General features: G+C 46.1%; 1 protein-coding gene across 1 annotated transcript in view; it reads right to left on the bottom strand.

Moving 5' to 3' along the window:
- Positions 1-19379, bottom strand: part of LOC140913638 (E3 ubiquitin-protein ligase rnf213-alpha) — a 175178-nt gene that overhangs the window by 101239 nt on the left and 54560 nt on the right. Inside the window, exons 12-16 of the mRNA XM_073350368.2 lie at positions 17150-17370; positions 15306-15500; positions 13141-13339; positions 11291-11355; positions 9333-9528 (exon numbers count right to left, since the gene is read on the bottom strand). Coding sequence (XP_073206469.2) covers positions 9333-9528; positions 11291-11355; positions 13141-13339; positions 15306-15500; positions 17150-17370 — 876 coding nt within the window. The remainder of the gene's footprint in view (positions 1-9332; positions 9529-11290; positions 11356-13140; positions 13340-15305; positions 15501-17149; positions 17371-19379) is intronic.

Here is a 19379-nt window from a genome sequence, read left to right as displayed (position 1 = left end):
GTAGCCAAGGAGTAAGCCTTATTGCCAAAGCTGATCAAGTCTTTTCCAGTCCTTATCATGAGTTGTGTTTCAGGGCTGTTGTTGCATGCCACCTCACTGGACTGTGTCTATCACTAAGAAATTAGGCACTGGATGCGAAGTCCACACCCTTTGTTGGTATACACCTCCTGTCGGACCTCCCGACAGCTGGAGGGGCAGCCGCAGGGGTCCACAGAATGACCCCTACAGGGTCCATCAGTGCCTCATTCATGTGAAGGGCAACTTTTTTTTTTTAACAAAATGGATGTATGCAAAAAATCCACTAGCCCATGCTGTATCATGGGGACCTCCTCAAGGGAGATGTCCAGAGAGGGCCACTCTCTCAAATAAGCAATGGAACAGTTTGAAATCATCCCCTATATTGGGGGGGGAGGCATAAAAGTGTCCTCTGTGGACAATGATGGCAAGTGGGTAGGTGATGTCCTCTGCAGGGGCGGAGATGTTCCTCCTCTTTCCCCGGTACCACTGAGGATATTGGTACAGAAGCTGTTGGGAATTACTGTGTGCTGGGTCTGGCCGTGGCGGGCAGTCCCCCCTTGTGTGGGGCATATGACCCATGGAGGCCAGTATGCCCATGGGGATGGGAGCAGCATAGAGGGTCCCCATACCACTGTAAGTACCCGGAGACAGCATAATATGCCCCAGGAGAGACTCCTGGGTTGACTGACTCCTGATGGATAGGAACCGAGGGGGGAATACTCCCTGTTCTTCCTCATCTTCCTCCTTCAAATAAGGAGCGAGACAGCGAGTGATGCTGGGGACGCAGGGAGACTTGGTGCCGAGGGTCTCATGCTCGTATCGGTACCGCGAATAGAGGGATCAGGGGCAGAGCCGAATACCAGAACCCTCTGTCTGAGGAACTGCTGATGTGCTGGTTTGATTGGCCCCTGGGGCTGCCTCCTTGTCAGAGCCAGGGCTGCGGAGGAGAAGGTGGTGCTGCGTGTTGGGTGCACCTTTGAAGACGCCGCCTTTTGTAGCAGTGCAGAGGCACAGGGTTTCGGTTTCCCCTTAGTGCCTGTGTCGGAGCCGGCTCTTGTAGCGTCTCTGGCTCTAGCGGTGCCGGGGTTTTCCACCACCGCGGCTCCTGGCGCTGACAGCATAGCTGGTGCCGGCACTGGATGCCTGCCTGTGGAGCGACTGTGGATTGCGGCATGGAGGCACGGGGCTCTGAAGTCTCTGTCTGCAGCAGCGCTGGAGCTCCCAGCCACCGAAGCGCCAGACGCTGACAGCACAGCCGGTGCTATTATTATCCACGGGACGGCTGTGGGTTTTTTTTTATTATTATTATTTCTGCGGTGAGGACCCAGGTGCTTTCTCGAGTGACGCCCGGCAGGGCACTCCAATGTGGGGCTGGAGAAAGCACTTCTACGAAGCTGCCGCTGGCGAAGTGAGGGGCAGCGGGGTGGGGGGTGTCTCAAGCCTCATGCCCTGACGCAGGTCAGAGAGACCTCTCCACTCCCTGGCTTTCTGTGAGCCTGAGGCAACGCAACACTTTGTTACTGCCTGTGTTGGAGGCACTAACATGCAGGCAGCAAACACAGCTGTGGCTCACGAAAGCTTCTGCTCAAATCAATTGGTTAGTCTCTAAGGTGCCACAAGTCCTCCTGTTCTTTTTGCGAATACAAACTAACAGGGCTGTTACTCTGAAACCTGTCAGGGACAGGCACTCCAAGCCTAGAGGCAAGGCGCTGAGAGCCCAGGAAACTGGGCATTCCCATTGGGGGGCTAGGAGGGCTTTCACCCTCAAAACGGCTCTTTTTCTGAAGTTCCTGGCCATGAGGTTTCTTTTTTTTTTTCAACAAGGAAAAGAGGAAAGGTAAACAAGCTAAGTAGCTGCTAATAAGGAAACTAAGTAAGTGACCGTAACTAATTAACTACAAAGTAGTGAGGCGCTGCTGATTGCTCCGACTTGTAGCCAAGGGCGGTAGAGAAGGAACGGAGTGGGGGCTGGTCGCACAGCGTCGGTTAACTGCCTGCAGCAGCGCAGGGAGGCAGGGACCGTGCATGTGCGACCCAACCAGCACTGCTACTAAAAGTCTCCGACTATGAGTGCAGGGGCGCACAAACACCTAAAGGGGAGCACCCACAGGGACAGCACTCTAAGAAGAACTTCTTCGAGTGTAACGAACAGGAGGACTTGTGGCACCTTAGAGACTAACCAATTTATTTGAGCATGAGCTTTCGTGAGCTACAGTGAGAGAATAAAAATGTGTACTCCTTGGAGGGGACAAAGTATTTCCTCTCTACTCCCCTGGCGGTGGGTGGGATGGAGGCTGGAGTCTGCCACAGGGTTTTGTTATTGTTTTGTATGGTTTTTATACTGGGTAACACTACCCTGGAAGGACCCTCTAGGGTGAGAATATTGACCACTGGGTCCTCAGATTCAGCCACTTCCTCCACCTGAAGACCCATGTTCTGGTCGATGCGGTGGAGCAGGTCCTGACGTGCCCTATGGTCAATGGATGAAGGACCTGAGGCTGAAGCCTCTGCGACTACCTCATCAGGCAATGATGATGAAGAGGCCAGTGGGGGTACCGGGTCCTCCTGGTCCTGCAACTGCTCGGGAAGGTCCTGTGCTGAACTAGGGTCCTCCACTGGCCCGACCCAATCTGATGTGTCCTGGGGTCATGGGTGGTTCTGGAGCTGGCTCTGCCAAGTCCTCTGAAGTGTGAGGGGGCAGCCTGCAGAGGGTTGCTTCTGCAGACCGAGGAGCAGGCCTGATCACTGAGGACTGGGAGGGAGGGTGACTGGAGGCCACCAACCTGGAGGTTCTAGAGGGGGTACCCTGTGCCTGACGGTAAGCCCAGGGGGTCTAGAAGGGCCACTGTTGGTGCCAGGCCGCTGTCACTTCTGAACGGCGCCTACTCGAGCGATGTCTACTGTGCCTAGAGCAAGCAGAGTCATCCTCCAAGTCTGAGGATCCCGAGGGCGATGACCTCAGCGGCACAGATGATCCTTGCACAGGGGATCAGTGCCGTGAGGAAGGTGGCGGGGATTGGTGCCTCGATGATCGAGTTGGTGTCAACCATGACCAGTGCCGTGTATCTGGTACCCGTGAATGGGTGTTGCGCCTCCGTGCCAGTTCTGTGAAGAAGACCTGGATCAGTGCCACCCTTCCAGTACTGGGGAAATGGAGCGACATTCCTTCGGTGCCGGGCACTCACATGCCAGTGTCGCGGTGACGGAAACCGGGATCGGTGCCGGGCTCAGTGCCGGTCCGGTATAAGGGAGCGCCACATCATTGTGAGCTTACCTCTCAACTGAACGAACCTAGGGGGTGCTGGAGGCTTTTCTCTAATGGCCGGGGGCTGAGGCTCGGTGATCTCTATGAGGTTGTTAGCTGCCTCAAAAGTGTCCAGGGCGGAGGGGGGCTCCAACATCTCCACCAGGCACTCCCCCGCTGGAGAGTCACTAAGAGCTGGACTCAACGGTGCCTGCTGGGGTGCCGGAGTCAACAGCCTGAGTCTCTGCTGCTTGGGCGCAGAGTCCTTTCTCTGGTGCAGCAAGGTATCTCCCAATGGTCTTGTAGCTCTCTGGGGAGAGTGCCCTCTCTCCACCTTCTTGTGGTGCTTTAGAGACACCGGGCATGTGGAGCGGTGCTGGGGTGCTGCTCCATGCTGCGGTGCCAGTGATCTTTGGTGCTGAGGGTCTCTAGCTCAAGAGTCTTTCCTCGGCACCGTTTCTTGGACTGACGCCGGAGTGTTCCGCATTGAGTTCGCTCCCAGGCCCTGGTGGTCAGGTGCCGCTGGACGAAGAGCAGCTTCTGTCAGCAATTGTTTACGCCTGAAGTCATGCTCCTTCCTGGTCCTAGGTTTGAAAGCCTTACAGATCCTGCAGCGCTCTGACTGATGCACCTCCCCAAGACACCTCAGGCACGAGTCGCGGGGGTTGCTATTAGGCATAGGCTTCCAGCATACACCGGAAGGCTTGAAACCTGGGGCTGTCAGCATGCTTCGAAGCCCAGGGCGGGTGAGGGGATGTGGACCATCCCGCCCACCAATGTCTCTACTAAGAACGAACTATCTGTTAAGCTAAGGGAGACTTACAATCAGCAAGCGAGACACTGTTCCAATGTCACCATGGATGGTAAGAAGGAACTGAAGGAGGGTTGGGCCAGCAGGGTCATATATTGAGCACCATCAAGGCGCCACTCAAGGGGGCTTCCCAGCCGACCCGACGGGAGCTGCTGGAAAAAATTTCTGACGACCGTGCGTGTGATGCATGCACACCTGTTTGGAATTGATGTGAACAAGCACTGGAAGAAGAATAAAAAGTGCTTCAGATCTGGATTCAATGTTGAAGACAAACTACCCAAACATTTTTCAGAACCAGATGAGTTAAGTCGGGTGCCAGGACTGGGCATGTGCAATGTGTTATGCCTCTTGCCTTCCAGCAACTGATTTGTGAGCATCAGAGCCAGAGGTTCTAATGCTCCGGTCTGGTTGAGACGTGTTCAGTGCAAGTCCAGAAATGGGTAATACCAGAGGTTGCTTTAAACAAGCAAGCCCCTGTTCCTTAGGGGTAGTGAGTGAGCTCTTGAGAGTGTGTTTGTCTGTCTGCTTGCTGATTTGTTTTCAGTTTGCAAAATCTAATAAGGGACAGTGTGCTGTGACAGAAGCAGTGCCAATGATTGCAGCTGAACCTTGATTAAGGGGCAGGGCTTCCCTCATCAACAGTTCTATAAAGGCAGCCAACTGGCCAGTCAAAGGCACAGGAGCCAGAAAACAGAGCTAACACCAGAGAAGTTTGGGGAAGTGAAGGGCAGAGGCAGACAGTAACAGAAGATGGGAGAGTAAGGAAGAAGAGAAGAGAGCTGGTCCTAGAAGAAGAAGGTAAAAGACAGTGGAGATAGTCAGAGTTCAGCACTCCGGGAGGATAGAGGATGATGCACAGAAGATTGCAAGTGAGAACACAAGACAAGAGGACTTTCAGACAAAAAGAATAGAATTATGAGGGCCAGAGAATTGCACCAACACCAGGAAGACGTAGGTCACCAGAGATGGTCTGGAGAACAGAAGAGTGTGCTGTTTGCCAGGAGCTAAGATACAGGGTGTTGATCTGAGGCTGAAGAGATTCTAATGGGAGCTGGAAAGTATCCACTGATTGCCCTTCATGTAGGAACAAATGATACTGCCACATTCCCACTGGAACACATCAAGGAAGACTAGGCCAAGCTGGGAAGAGATTTAAAGAAATGGAGGCTCAGGTGATCTTCAGTGGGATTTTAACTGTCCCTAGAGGAGGAGAGAGAAGACGAGACAAGATTATGATGATCATCAGAAGGCTCAGGCAGTGGCAGGACTGGCTCTAGGCACCAGCAAAGCAAGCACGTGCTTGGGGCGGCACAATTCCAGGGGCAGCATTCCGGCCATTTTTTTTTTTTGCTTGGGCAGTTGCACTCTCGGAGCTTGGGGTAGCAAATTTTTTGCCTGGGGAGGCAAAAAACCTAGAGCCGGCCCTGGGCAGTGGTGCTATCAGGAGAGCTTTGGGACGTTTGACCACTGGGACACATTCATGGACAGAAGACTATTCTCATGGGATGGATTCCACTTGAGTAGGGAGGGAAATAGACTTCTAGGATGGAGGCTGGCACAACTGATTACAAGAGCTTTAAACTAGAAATGCAGGGGAGACAGTTGGGAGATGCTCATGGAATCACCACTCCTGATTTTAACACTGAGCGGGAAGAAAATCAAGTAAAAGAGGATACAGCAATGGAGAAAGGAACAACAGAGTGTAGGATAAAAATGGACAAGAAAAGATGGTGCCGATGACAGTGACAATAACAGTCAGGTAGGTGATACCAGCAGTCAAATGACTGTAACTATTCAGATGAGGAATCTGGGTAAAGCCAAGGAGAAGCAACTTACATGTCTATACTCCAATGCAAAGAGCCTGGGTAACAAAAATGGAGGAACTGGAACTACAGTGCAGGAAGCGAAACCAAATATTATCGGAGTGTAAGCAGAGTCAGGATGAGCTCCCCCCTGACATCTGGTGGTGAGGTGTGGCAAGTTGTGGAAAAGAACTTCAGGGGCTGATCTCATTTGCATAGGCACACCCACGCCGCCTAGAATGAGGCCATAGCTGCCCAAATGGTCACTTTGGCTGCTGTGGGATCCCCAGTGTCTCTGTTACTGGGGCAGGAAGAATAAATTGTTATTACCCTGATTATGGGAATCAAGGACAGTGGAACTGTACTTAGTCTTTTGTTATGATGGAGGGACTCACCATCAACTAAGCAGCACTCGCTAGGTAAGGGACATGGGTTCCAAAACTCTGTGAATTGAGAGAGGTTTGAGATAGGTATTAGTACCTGGTGGTGTGGGTGCCTTTGTGAGGGCCTGAAACACCAGTTGCACCTCTGTCTCTGTGGAATGTCAGAGCTAATTTTGGGTCTATTAAGAATCTTGCTACAGGTACTGTGCTGAATTCACTTTGGCCTTATGGTGCACCAGCACTAAGGCTCCCACTACTATGAGCTAAAATCACTGAGCACTGTGTCAAGTAGTGGGGAGCCTGAAGATTTAGAGTGCAGTGGTGCTGTTTGTGGATAGGCTGGCAGAGCGTTCGTGAGATGGTGACCAGGGTGGAGCCCTGTGGGGCAGTCGGCTTCAGGTCACGTGAGGTGCCCCTTACTTCTTCCCCCCCTACGCCAGGCACATTTTTACCCAGACTGGGGAGTAACACTCTGCAGATGAACTTTTGAACTTTGGGGCTGGACTTTTTGGACTTTAGGTGATTTGTGGATTGCTGGACTCAAGAGACGTTTGGGTTGTGGGACTCAAGAACCCGAGGGAAAGGACGTGGCCCAATTTATTGGGGTGGGTCTTTGCTCATGGTTTGGTTAGTAAACACTAGTTGTGGTGTTTCCCCAATTTAATGCTGATGTCGTTTACCTCATGTTATTAAAGATTCTCTGCTACACCGAGACTCTGTGCTTGCGAGAGGGGAAGTATTGCCTCTTTGAGGTGCCCAGGGGGTGTGTAAGATTTTTCCAGGTCACTGGGTGGGGGCTCGAGCCAGTTTTGCATTTGCTTTGGTGAGAGGGAACCCCTGTGTACTGAACCCGGCCCTTGCTGCTATCAACTTGGCCTGGCAGAAGGGTTACAGGAATAATGAAAACATTATTGGAATAATTGGTGGAAATGATGGAAATTGGTGGAATAACTGGAGTACAGGTATAGAAATTGGTGGAATAACTGGAGTACAGGTATAGAAGGGTATGTGTTGTTCAGGAAAGACAGTAATAAACGTACAGGTGGTGGAACAGAATTGCATGTGAATGACAAGGCAGACTGTAAAGAAACTGGAAATCATTGCATGGATAAAACAGAATCTGTTTGGGTCAAAATCAGTTTGGGGAAGAAAGGTAACAGAGGCTCCACTGGGTTAGTGCTTGGGGTCTGCTATAGAACCTTAGGATCCGATCTGGATATGGATTGAGACCTTTTTAATAGTTGTGATTAAATAAATGCTACTGAGCATTGTTTGATTATGGGAGGCTTTAATTTCCAGATGAAGGACAAGTGCCACTAATAATGGTGATAGCTGACAGATTTCATCACCAAATAGTCACCAACGCAACAAGAGGGGATGCCATTTTAGATTTAGTATTGGTAAGTAGTGAGGATCTCATACTGTTGGTTGTAGGGGATACCCCTTTTTCGAGAGATCATGAACTAAACTAAGCTTAAACTAAACGAAGGATAAACAAAAATACGTCTGCAACTAGAGTCCTTGATTTCAAAAGGGAAAACCTTAAAAAACTAAGGGAATTAGAGAACATAAGAATGGCCATACTGGGTCAGACCAAAGGTCCATCTAGCCCAGAATCCTGTCTTCTGACAGTGGCCAATGCCAAGTGCCCCAGAGGGAATGAACAGAACAGGTAATCGTCAAGTGATCCATCCCCTATCGCTCATTCCCAGCTTTTGGCAAACAGAGGCTATGGACTCCATCCCTGCCCATCCTGGGGAAGTGGATTGGACTGAAGAACTCAAGGATCTGAATGTAGAGGAGGCCTGGAATAAGTTTCTGCAACTTTGACTTAAAGTAATTGAAGTCTGCATCCCAAGGAAAGGGGGGAAATCATAGGAAATGTAACAGACCACACTGGATGAACAAGCATCTTAAACAGGTTAAGAGAAAGAAGAAAGCCTATAAGGAATGGAAAGCAGAAAGCCTACAAGGAAAGCTACCTCTTGGAAATCAGAAAGGGAAGAAATGAAAACTGCCAAAAGCCAAGCAGAATTGGACCTGACAAAGGAAAAGAAAAAAATTCTTTAACCGTATAAATAAAAAGAAAACAAGGAAAGGAGAAGTGGGACTGAAATTGCAAACCCAATGGCAAGGATTTTTAATGAATCCATACACTCAGGGGTCGTATCCAATGACTGGAGAACTGTATTTTCTGTTCTCCAGTCACTGGGTACGACCCCTGGGTTTATGAATTCATTAAAAATCCTTGCTATTGGGCTTGCAATTTCATGTGCCGGTTTCTTCAATAGTCTTGGATGGAGATTATCTGGGGCCACAAAATTTGGACACATTAAACTGTCTGAGTTTGGCTTCCACCTCGGATGTGGTAATTTCTACTTCCAAATTCTCATTCCCATTAGCTACCCTGCCACTGTCCCCAAGGCCCTCATTACACTTACTAAAAATGGAGGCAAAGTATTTGTTTAGCTCTTGGGCCATACCTACATTATCTTTAATCCCCACCCCACCCTCAGTGTTTAGCAGTCCATCATTTACTACAGTAGCTTTCATTGTGTTCAGTGCACTGTACTAAATGATGGAGGGATTTGTTGGAACAGGTTGGCAGAGCTGCCTGATCTCTAGATGACGTAAATCAGCCACAGCTCCACTGCAGGCAATGGGGCCAGATCCCCAGCTGGTGTCAATGGTCTGTAGTTCCACTGGAGTCAATGGAAGTTGTGGCAATTTACACCAGAGGAGGACCTGGTCCACTGAGGGCACACTCGGAAATTGTGTAACAAGATTCCACCATTGCTACCACTGGTTCACCCTGGTGTAGACAAGGCTCTGGAGGTTTCTGACATGTTTGCAAGGCTTTCAGTTAGCCTACTCTGAGCAGTTCTTTTGAGAAGGCTTATGAGGGTTCTCTGCCAGGTCACATGTAACACCTCGGTGACAATTCATGGTTTCACTAATGGACATTTTTGGCACAGCAAAGTTCATGGCTGCTAACGAGGGTATGAGCGTCCTGAAAGAAACCTTGGAACATTTACAGAAAAATCCTCATAAATAGCTTGAAATGTTCATTTTACCCTTTTGGTTTGCAATAGATCTGCTGTTCCAGAGAACAATTCCAAAATCTGCAGTAACATCATCATTGGGCTGAATGGTATTTTCTTTGGGTGTTTCAAGCAATTGTTGACCAAAGTGAATATTAAATTAAGACACTGCAGAACATCCTCCAACTCCTTTGGCTGCAGAGCATCCTCTGCATTTCCTGACTGACGTCTGTGGATACAGCAAGGGAAATAGCATTGAAAACTTGGCTCTTCAATAATTTGTGGCATTTTAACTTTAAAATATTTCAAAGCAAGCAAAATATGGGACTATTAGCATATTAGCCAAGCACTGCACAGACACACAGTGACAAAGATCAGGGCCTCCTCGCTCCAGGAGCTGAACAGACACACTGTGACTAAGATCAGGGCCCTGACACACAGGGTGTTGCACAGACACACAGCGAGAGACAGTTCCTGCCTTAAAGAACTCACTGTCTAAACAGACAAAGGAAGAATTATTATCCACAGGTTACAGATGGGGAGGTGGGGCCCAGAGAGACTAAGTGACTTGCCCAAATCACTCAAGGAGTCTATTGCAGAGATGGGAACTGACCCCAGACCTCCTGAGCCCTAGACCTCGTCTACACTGCAGATTTGCCCCTGTTCTAACCATCAGTGGTCAAAAGCCTCACAGCTGACAAGAACCTGGGCCAGTGCCTTAGCCACACAGCTTTCTGTCTCCTCTGAGCGGTAAACTACCCTAAACAGAGCCTGATTCTCCATTGCCACGGACCTGGTGGAGTTGTGTAGCATGGCTGTCAGATTCGGCTCTTCTGACCTGGTAGGATTGACACCTACCTGGCACAGGTGTAAACAACAAGGCACAAGGCAGGGGAGAATTAAATCCAATGTGTGAATATTGGCGGGTTCTTAGTTTTCAACAGCAGAAACTACACAGGAAATCTAACAGAGCTTAGACACGATATTTAACCAGTCGGCTGGCTCTGTGATCAATGTGGACAAGGAGCAGCTGTGTTAAGCATTATGCCAGCTAATCGTGAAATCCCACTGGGCCCAAGGTTTAACTGGAACTAGTTGGCATGACACTGAAGGTGACTTGCCTTAGGGTAAAATTTCCAAAAGCGCCTAAATGACTGAGGATACTGAAGTCGCACTTTCAAAAGTGATGCAGACTCAGACCCTCAAAGGTATCTCAGAGCCTAGAGATGCAGATGGGCACCTAGTGGAGTTTCAAAAGCAGCATCTGGACACCTGACTCCCATCGAAATCTTCCCTGATCGCGAGGAGAGCAGGGAGGATAAACCCATTAAAGACTGTGAGGTGCCCAGATATTAAGGCAGTGGAGACCAGATAAGTACCTGAGACAGACAGAGGTCAGTTGGGGTCAGAGGTAACTCAGTGCCTCTCTGTGAGGGCCCAATGTGAGTCATTCAGGGCCTAGTTAAGCACTAAGTTACACACAGCTCCAAACAGCCTTGATCCTCTACTCCAACTAGGGAGAGCTCAGAGTATTACAAGCAGGGGCCAGCAAGTGCTACGCATTATGGGATGTCTCAGGTCACACCTCGTAGCAGTGTAGGACCACATTCAGACACGAGGAAGCAGAGGGCTGTCAGGATCAGACCCTGGCCCTGCCTGAATCCCCACCTCCTGGCCCCATTCTTCTCCAGCAGTGGGTGCTCCTCACATGGATCTGTGGATCAAAGTTCTGTTGGCCCCCAGGGACACCTGCATGCCCAGTACCAGGTCTAAAATTCGTATGGAGTTGCAACTAATTAGCCCCTGGAGCAGTCCTGGGAACTTCTAAGTGCTGGGGCCTTTCAGGAAATTGCCCACTAGGCCACACCTGCTCCATGGTGTTATCTGGGCAGCAGGACACCATGACCTCCTCCTGCTTCTCTCCGTGATGGTGGTGGCTCCTTTCTGTTTCTTCACTACCTTGTTGAGAAGTCTCAGTGTAGACTACTCACCTAGCACCAAGCCAAATCTTTGTCCTTCTGGCCATGTCCCCCAAAACTGGATTGACATCATTTTCCTGAAAGGACAGAAAGAGTGCACAACATGGAAATGGGTCAACTTTAGAGCTCATCAAAAATTACATTTCTTTTCCACAGAGGACTTCAACTTTTTGTCCAAAGAAAGAAAAAACCAAAACAGTTTTGATTTTTGGATATTTGTTTCTTCTATGAAGAATCAAAATTTTTACACTAAAAGCATAAAAACACAAAACAAAGTTTTGTTGAAAACCCAAACTTTCTTGAAAAGCAGTTTTGACAGAAAATTTTCAGTGAGCCCTAGTCACCTTTATCCTCCCAGACTTTGCAGGTCCTGCACCCCGCATGGCTAAGCCACACCTAAGGATCACACTCTCCATGCCCAAATATTTACCATGTGTCCTGATCCAGCTCCCACTGAAACCAATGGACAAATTCTCATTACACTGGTGTGACAGCACCTCTAGACTTAAAGCTGATTAAGTTCAAGGGTGGGGATTGAGCCCAATGCTATTCAGTTAGACAAGCTGTGGTGGAAAGGCTTGGGTTGGGAAACAAGCAACGAAACCGAAGCAAAGCATCTTGCCAAGGCCTTGCAGAAAATTACTAGGGCTGCTCAAAAGTTTTCCTTCAGCATTTTTTTCCAATAGAAAATTGGGTTTTTGACTAAATGAAATTTTCACCAAAGGTGTCTGCTTTTATGAAAATATTCCAATTTTTTGTAAAAATCAACACACACAAAATCGGTTGTGCGGTGTACCCTCTAATTTTTCCCATGCATGTGCAGAATGAATTTTGTTATGTGCACCAATATGGAGATGATGTGTGACACAACATTGATGTGTGACACAACACCCCCATATTGGTGCACATGACAAAATTCATGTGATGGGATGGAGCTGAGAGGTAAGGAGTGCGGGAGGGGGCTCAGGGCTGGGGCAACGGGTGCATGGGGGTGAGGTCTCTGGCTGGGTGTGCAGGCTTTGGGGTGGGGCTGGGGATAAGGAGTTTGGGGTGTGAGAGGGAGCTCAGGGCTGGGGCAATGGGTTGGGGTGAGGGCTCCAGATGGGGGTGAGGGCTCTGGGGTGGGTCTGGGGATGAGGGGCTCAGGGCTGGGGCAGAGGGTTGTGATGCGGCAGGGGTGCAGCTCTGAGGTGGGGCTGGGGATGAGGGGTTTTGGGTGCAGGCTTCCGCAGAACTATGGCAGAGAGAGAGAGAGAAAGCTCCCCGCAGCTCTCTCTCCCTGCAGCAGCACCTGGGCTGGGGTGGAGAGGCACCTCTCCCCTGGCTGCAGCAGGTTCGGGGCTGAGGGAGAGGGATCTGTAACCCTGAGTGCTTGTGCAGAGCTTAATAGACTGCTGCGTGGCCGCACAGCTTAGAGGGAACATAGGATTTTGGCTCCTTTTTTTTTTTTTGTTAAGTGTTGGGGGCTCAGTTGCTGATTTCTGGAGGGAAAAAAATCAATATTTGGGTTTTTGTTTTTCCGATGAAAAGTCAAATTTTCTGCTAAGAATTTTGACTAGATTAATTTTTTTCTTGTTTTTGTCTAAATTTTCAGGTCTAGTATTTAAGTGCAACACACTAAGTTCCCCCCTCCCTGCCCATCCTCTCTCCACCACTCACTTCCCTACAACAATTCCCAGATTCAATTCTAGTGTCCCTTAGATCCCTGTCCCCCAATATTTGACCCCTACCTTTATTTTGTTTTAATTTACATTTTCCGTAGGAAAAACAAAGATTTTCTGACCATCTAGAAAATATGGCTTAGGAAATAAAGATTAATGGGAGGTGGCCCCATTAATGTGCTTGTTGTCTGTTAGCCTTACGTCTATTTTGCAACGCTCTGCTAGGCGATTGGTGATCCGCTGGTACACGTTGTTCAAGAGAAGCTGCAGGGGCACAGGTATCTGAGGAACAGGCTCTCTACAAAAATTCTTCAGGGCAAGCATCTCCATGACTTTCTCTGCCAGAGAAGCGCAGCTCCCGATGAAGGTCTGATGGGCTTTTACCATCTCCAGAACTTTCCTGTACAGGTGGGATAGAGCTCTATGTTAATAAAAGTCTGCATTTGGGAAAGCATTTGATGTGGTGGAGTGGTTTATTTTTTTAAAATACACTATCATTATAGTTTTGGCCCAAGGAGCTGGTATCCAAGGCATAAGGATAAGTAATTCTCTCTTCAATACCTTTGCTTTACACTGATTTGCAAAGGAAAATAAAACTTAGACTGGCGATGTTTTTGGCCTCTTCAGGATGGATGGTGATTTGTACTGTTGTGTGCTATAGCTGCTTGAACTCAATGCTGTTTATGTCAGTCACTTGTAAGAAAATATGTTGTGTTTTGTACATGCCTAGAATGTTACATCTGAACATCTATAAAACTACTGATTATACACTGAAGTGGTTCTTGGTGAATTCATCAATTTGTGGATTGGTTAAGAATAACTACTTGTCCAGCTCTGAGAAACACTGTCTAAGGTAAAAGCAGACCTGAAAAGAAGAGAAGGTTACTCACCCTGTACAATAACTGAGGTTCTCTGAAATGTGTCCCCCTGTGGGCGCTCCACTTCAGGTGTCGGTGCAATGATTAACTACCCTCACTATTCAAAACGTATGCTATTTCTAGTCTGAATTTGTCTAGCTTCATCGTCCAGCCATTGGATCTTGTTATTCCTTTGTCTGCTAGACTGAAAAGCCCTCTATCATCAAATTGCTGATACCAGGCAGATATTTATAGACTGTCATCTTGTAACCTTCTCTTTATTAAATTAAATAGATTGAGCTCCTGGAATCTCTCACTACAAGGCCTTTATAATCCTTCCATAATTCTCCTTGCTCTTCTCTGAACCCTCTCCAATTTCTCAAAATTAGTAAGCTAACACGTCCTGGGCTCAATAAAAAGGATTATCCTAATTAAATTCCACTCCAATATTGCCTATGACAGCTATCAAATTGGCAAATTTAGTTTCCTATATTTCAGCTTTAAAATCTAAAATCAGAAAATTCATAACATAGACACTCCCCCCATTCAGCACAAAATCTTAACAGTGACTTCATAAGCCTTATGACTTCATGACATTCATGACTGGCACATCTGACTTGCACTTGGCCTATGCATCTGTGAAATGATTCTGCTGTAACACTGCTGAACTCAAAAGAAAATGAGACAATTCACCAAAAGGGATGAGATTTTTCTCTCATTATTCTCTGTGTCAATACATTATTCATCAGTTCACCATGAAAAATTCAAATAGTGCTCAAAGTTTAGAATTTGTGTTTGTTTTTTCCTGTTAATCTGAACTCTACCACCCAGCCTGAACCACGGTGCAGCTACCTCTGAAAATCCATTAATTAAATAAATTCATGAAAAATATAAATACCGAAGAAACCCAGATAATACTCCCTAGCTCTTACATAGCACTTTTCATCTGTAGATCTCTGACTGGAAATAAGGTGTAAATGTTTAACAGTGAGAGTAATTAACTTTTGGAACAATTTACCAAAGGTTGTAGTAGATTCTCCAGTCACTGACAATTTTTAAATCAAAATTAGAAGGTTTTCTAAATGATCTGCCCTAGTTCAAATAGGAATTAATTCAGGGAAGTCCTGTGGCCTCTGTTATACCAGAGTCAGATTACATGATCACAGTTGTCTTTTCTGGCCTCGGAATCTATGAATCAAAGCACTTTGCCAAGAGGGGCCACATCTTCACCCCCATGTTACAGATGGAGGAACTGAGGCATGAGGAGGTGAAATGATTTGCCCAAAGCCTCCCAGCAAACCAGTGGCATGGGCAGGAATAGAAGTCCAGGTCCTCTGGGACACACACCAGTTGCTCTAACCACTAGCCCACACAGTCTTCAGTTTTACTACTTCATTTGGAGCCAGCAAGCAAAGTGCTTCCAAGTTATACCACAAATAGCTATATTAAAATTTGCTAGACGAAAGAACTACAACATTCTTCTACGGAATATTTCTCTTGTAGACTCACGTTTGCTTGTCTTTATCCTGCCTCAGCTGAGCGAAGGGCAGGGACTGCATGTGTTGTGAAGTTAAAGGGTACTCTGCATTTTCCAATGGTTCCGTTTGAGCTGCATACATCAAAGGAAGCAGCCAGATCCAGCACATGCTATTACGGTCTTTGGAGCTTTGGATGCAAACATGCTTCAGAGCTGAAACACACTTCCTGCAATGACAGGGATGCAAAATGTTAAACAAACAAAAAATTCCTTGTATTCAGACAAACCCTGAATCCACAGTTATGTCTGTGCAGTTCTTGATGAGTTTGAGTTTCAACTGCGATCTGGATGACTGACTGGACAGCAGAGTGAAGACATTGCATCCAGTTGTACAAATAGGCCCAAGGTTTTTCTGAGCGGTGATGAATAATTGATATTTTTGTTGCAAAATATTGTAGGAAAAAAAAACTCTGGTTCATGCTGAACCAAATCCAAAAATTCAGAAAAATGTCAACGAATCCAAAAAGTCCATTTTGGGTCAAATGAAACATGGTGCTCAACCCAAAACAGTTTCCAGGCATTTTCAAGGACTAGTTTCTCAAAATGATCAGAGAAGGATGTGCTGCCTCTTTTATAACCATTAGTCCAGTTGTGAGGGCACTCATCTGCGATGTAGGAGACCCAGCTTTGAATCCACACTCTGGAAGGGCTCCCCGGTGAGTGCCCTAACTGCTAGGCAATTCTGTGATGACGCTCTCTATTAGAAGCTTTGTATAAAATACTTGAACAGTCACTGGGCCAGATCATGCACACAAGAAAGAATGATTCTATAGCCTGGTGGTTAAGGCATTCACCTAAGATGTGGAAAATCTGTATTCGAGTGCCCCTGTTCCAATGTTTCCTGTTATAATAGGGGTTTAGCATCATACTCCTTGAAAATTTAAAACCCACTTTGCTTTAAATTAACATTTGCACTTGAAATGTCATTTAAAGTCAAAATGTTAATTTAAAAAGAACATTTTATTGAAACTTGACTTTTTAAAATGAAAAATGTCATCTCACATTGTTAAAACATTTTGTTTCAATCAGAAAATGTCAACATTTTCCATTGTGACATTTCCAAATAGAAATTGTTCAGAACTTTTCATTGCATGAAAATTTTCAAGATGTTGACTTTTTGTCCTGCGTTGCAAATTCTGTTTTCTGATAATAAGATTGCAGTAGCTTGAAAGCTGGCAGATGTTCCTCCTCTCACACCTGTATATCCATCTTTTCAGATTCAATGGGCATTCTACAAACCACAGGTTAAAGACTCCTGCACCTTAAGACTATCACAGAAAACTGAGGTTTGGGATCTTTTCTGTCAATCATTCACGTCTTCATGCAGATGGGGCAGCCCTGCCAGAGCTCTCACCCATCTGGAGGTAGTACCACTAGCAGCCAACTGGAGACCTGTTCCTTGGAAGCATAAATCCTCTGCTCCCATTGACTTTAAGGCTGTCAGCTCTGTTGGCTAGTCTGTTTCCATCTGATTAGCATTAGAGGAGAGCTAGGACTCTCATTACGTGCCACACAGCAGCCTCGATATTTGGTCTTGCTGGTTGGTATCACAGTTTCCAGCTGTTACTGCAGTACAAATAATACATTATAGTAATTGTCACCCTAGGGTTAACCCTGAAGAGGGTGATCCCACGGTAAGCCCCTATTATATATAATGAAAACCCATAAATAATTAACTCTCCTACTTTCCGAGCTGTGTGCTTTGCAAATATGTCAGTGCATAGCATTTAAAGGGAAGTGAATGTGTTACCTTTAAAACCACAGGCAGAGTTCAAGCAAATAAAATTACATATATAGGGAGTTAGATAGATATTACCTTTTTCTTGGTTCTTTCAAGTTTGCGAATTTGCCTTCCTGCAAGTCAACCTTTTTGGCTATTTTTTCGATCTTGCTCATGGTTTCTGCACTTATATGGATATTGTGGTGACATACAGTGCATAATGCAAAGAGGAGAACATCCATCGCTGGAATAGGAGAATTCTGAAATCTGGAGTTTCCGAGTACATTTTCAATGAATTTGCGGATGTCATCATAAACCTAGACAAACAGTAAGAATGTTGTACATTTTACCGGAAGTGTCTGACATGTCTGAAATAAAGTTCTCCCAGCATCATCTCAGCTACATTGGCCAGCGGATGGGGATGGATGATGGAGGAGGTATTTGTCATTACTTGCAAAGTGGAAAGGTGGCTTTGAGGCTGAAGGCACTAACATGGTGTTCAGCAGACTCATGTTCAACTCTGCCCTTTGCCACAGACTCCCTGTGACACCTTGGTCAAGTCAGTTAATTGTTCAACTTTTTCTATTTAGATTGTAAGATCTTCAAAACAGGGACTGTTCTTGAATATGTGACGTGTCAGGGCCCAAAACTTGGTCACTGTGTACCTATGCAGTGCCTGGTGTGACAGGGCCCCAATTTCGATGGTTGTGCATTTTTGCAGCACTAAGCACAATGGAGCCTGGCCCACACCTAAAACTTAGGTTGACCTAGCTATATCACTCAGGGATGTGAAGAATCCACACCCCTGAGAGAGATAGTTAAGCGAACCTAAACCTTTTTGTAGAAACTGCTAGGTCAACAGAAGAATTCTTCCATCGACCGAGTTACCACCTCTCAGAGGGGTGAATTAACTAGAGATGGAAAAACACCGGTCTTTATAGGAAGAGTCTACCCTATGCTGGCATAGCTACAGTGCAGTAGCTGTGTACTGTAGCATCTGTAGTGTAGACAGAGCCTATGAGTCTATATAGCCACTTCTCACCATGGTATATGAGTGCATCTGTTAGAACTATGCAGAGGATGGACGTTCTGCTTTGCGAAGAATTTTGAAATTCTTTGTTCTGAATCAGAACAAAATCCAAACATTTCAAAGTTCTCTGCAAAGGGAAATTCTGAAAAAAAATTATTTTGGGTCAGACATTTCAATTTCAACATTTTTTAAATTGTGTTATATTATAATATATATACACACACACACACACACACTATAATATAAAAATTTTAAAAATTCAAAACAAAGTCATTTCAAATAAAAAAATCAAAAGGTTTCATTCTGAAAATGCCTGAATATTTCCTCCCATTTTTCAAGATGAAATTCCAGCTTAATCAACCTGATTTCACAAAGCCTTTCAATTTTGATGGTACCACAGTTTCGCCAACCAGCTCTGGGCTTTCTGATTTACTTATCTGCAGTTTCCACAGTATCTAGCTCTCTCTCTTTCTGACCCTCTTCTTTCATTTACAAAAGCATTGCATTGATTTGTATTTTGCTGTTTTTCAAGCACAAGATTAACTTTTGCTGGGGTACAAAAGTATATTGTATATTGAACAATATACTAGATCGTATATTATTTGCAATGTTGTTGTAGCCAGTTGTTCTAATGCAAGATATTACCTCACCTACCTTGTCTCTCTGATAATCATATATTATCAGTAGTTAAGACTTGGTTGAGTTTTTATGTGGCTTGAAAGTCACCTCTGTGCAGAAGGGCCCAGCAGAAGATCTATTTGTAACTTAATTCCTCAAAATAGGAAATAAGTGCAATTTAAGAGGTTCACATGCCTGTGGCTGGACCTTCTACATGGGTGGGGTGGAAGTGGAATCAATGGGAAGATTCAATGCACTTTGGATCAGGACCATAAAATCAGGCGTAAGCCTGTTCATCAGTTAACAAAATATTTTTTTTTAAATGGGAAAGCTAAGAAATTTGTCCTGGAGCATGTCATCTTTTTTGTAACACCTTTTAACTAAAAATAAACTCAGACCCACAAAACCAAAGTTCTCATGCAGCCGCAGCCCGAAAATTCCTTTTTTTATCATAACTGACTGCCCTTTTCTCCATCATGATTACAACTGGCTGGGAAACGGATCTCTCTTCCTGCAAAATCTTGCATTTAAAAAAAGAAAAGAAAATCAATCCTGAACCAGGACGAAAAGTCAAAGCCACCTAAAGCCACAGGGTGGGATTTCAAGAATATTCTCTGTTTCAGGAGACCCTACATGGAATTTTTCAGCTCCCTTGCTATCTGCCTGAAGAGCTCTGTG

The sequence above is a fragment of the Lepidochelys kempii genome, chromosome 6 (genome assembly GCF_965140285.1).
Source record: "Lepidochelys kempii isolate rLepKem1 chromosome 6, rLepKem1.hap1, whole genome shotgun sequence".
Classification (NCBI taxonomy): Eukaryota; Metazoa; Chordata; order Testudines; family Cheloniidae; genus Lepidochelys; species Lepidochelys kempii.
Note: the sequence above shows the minus strand (reverse complement) of the source record. Positions and strands in the feature narration are given on the sequence as shown.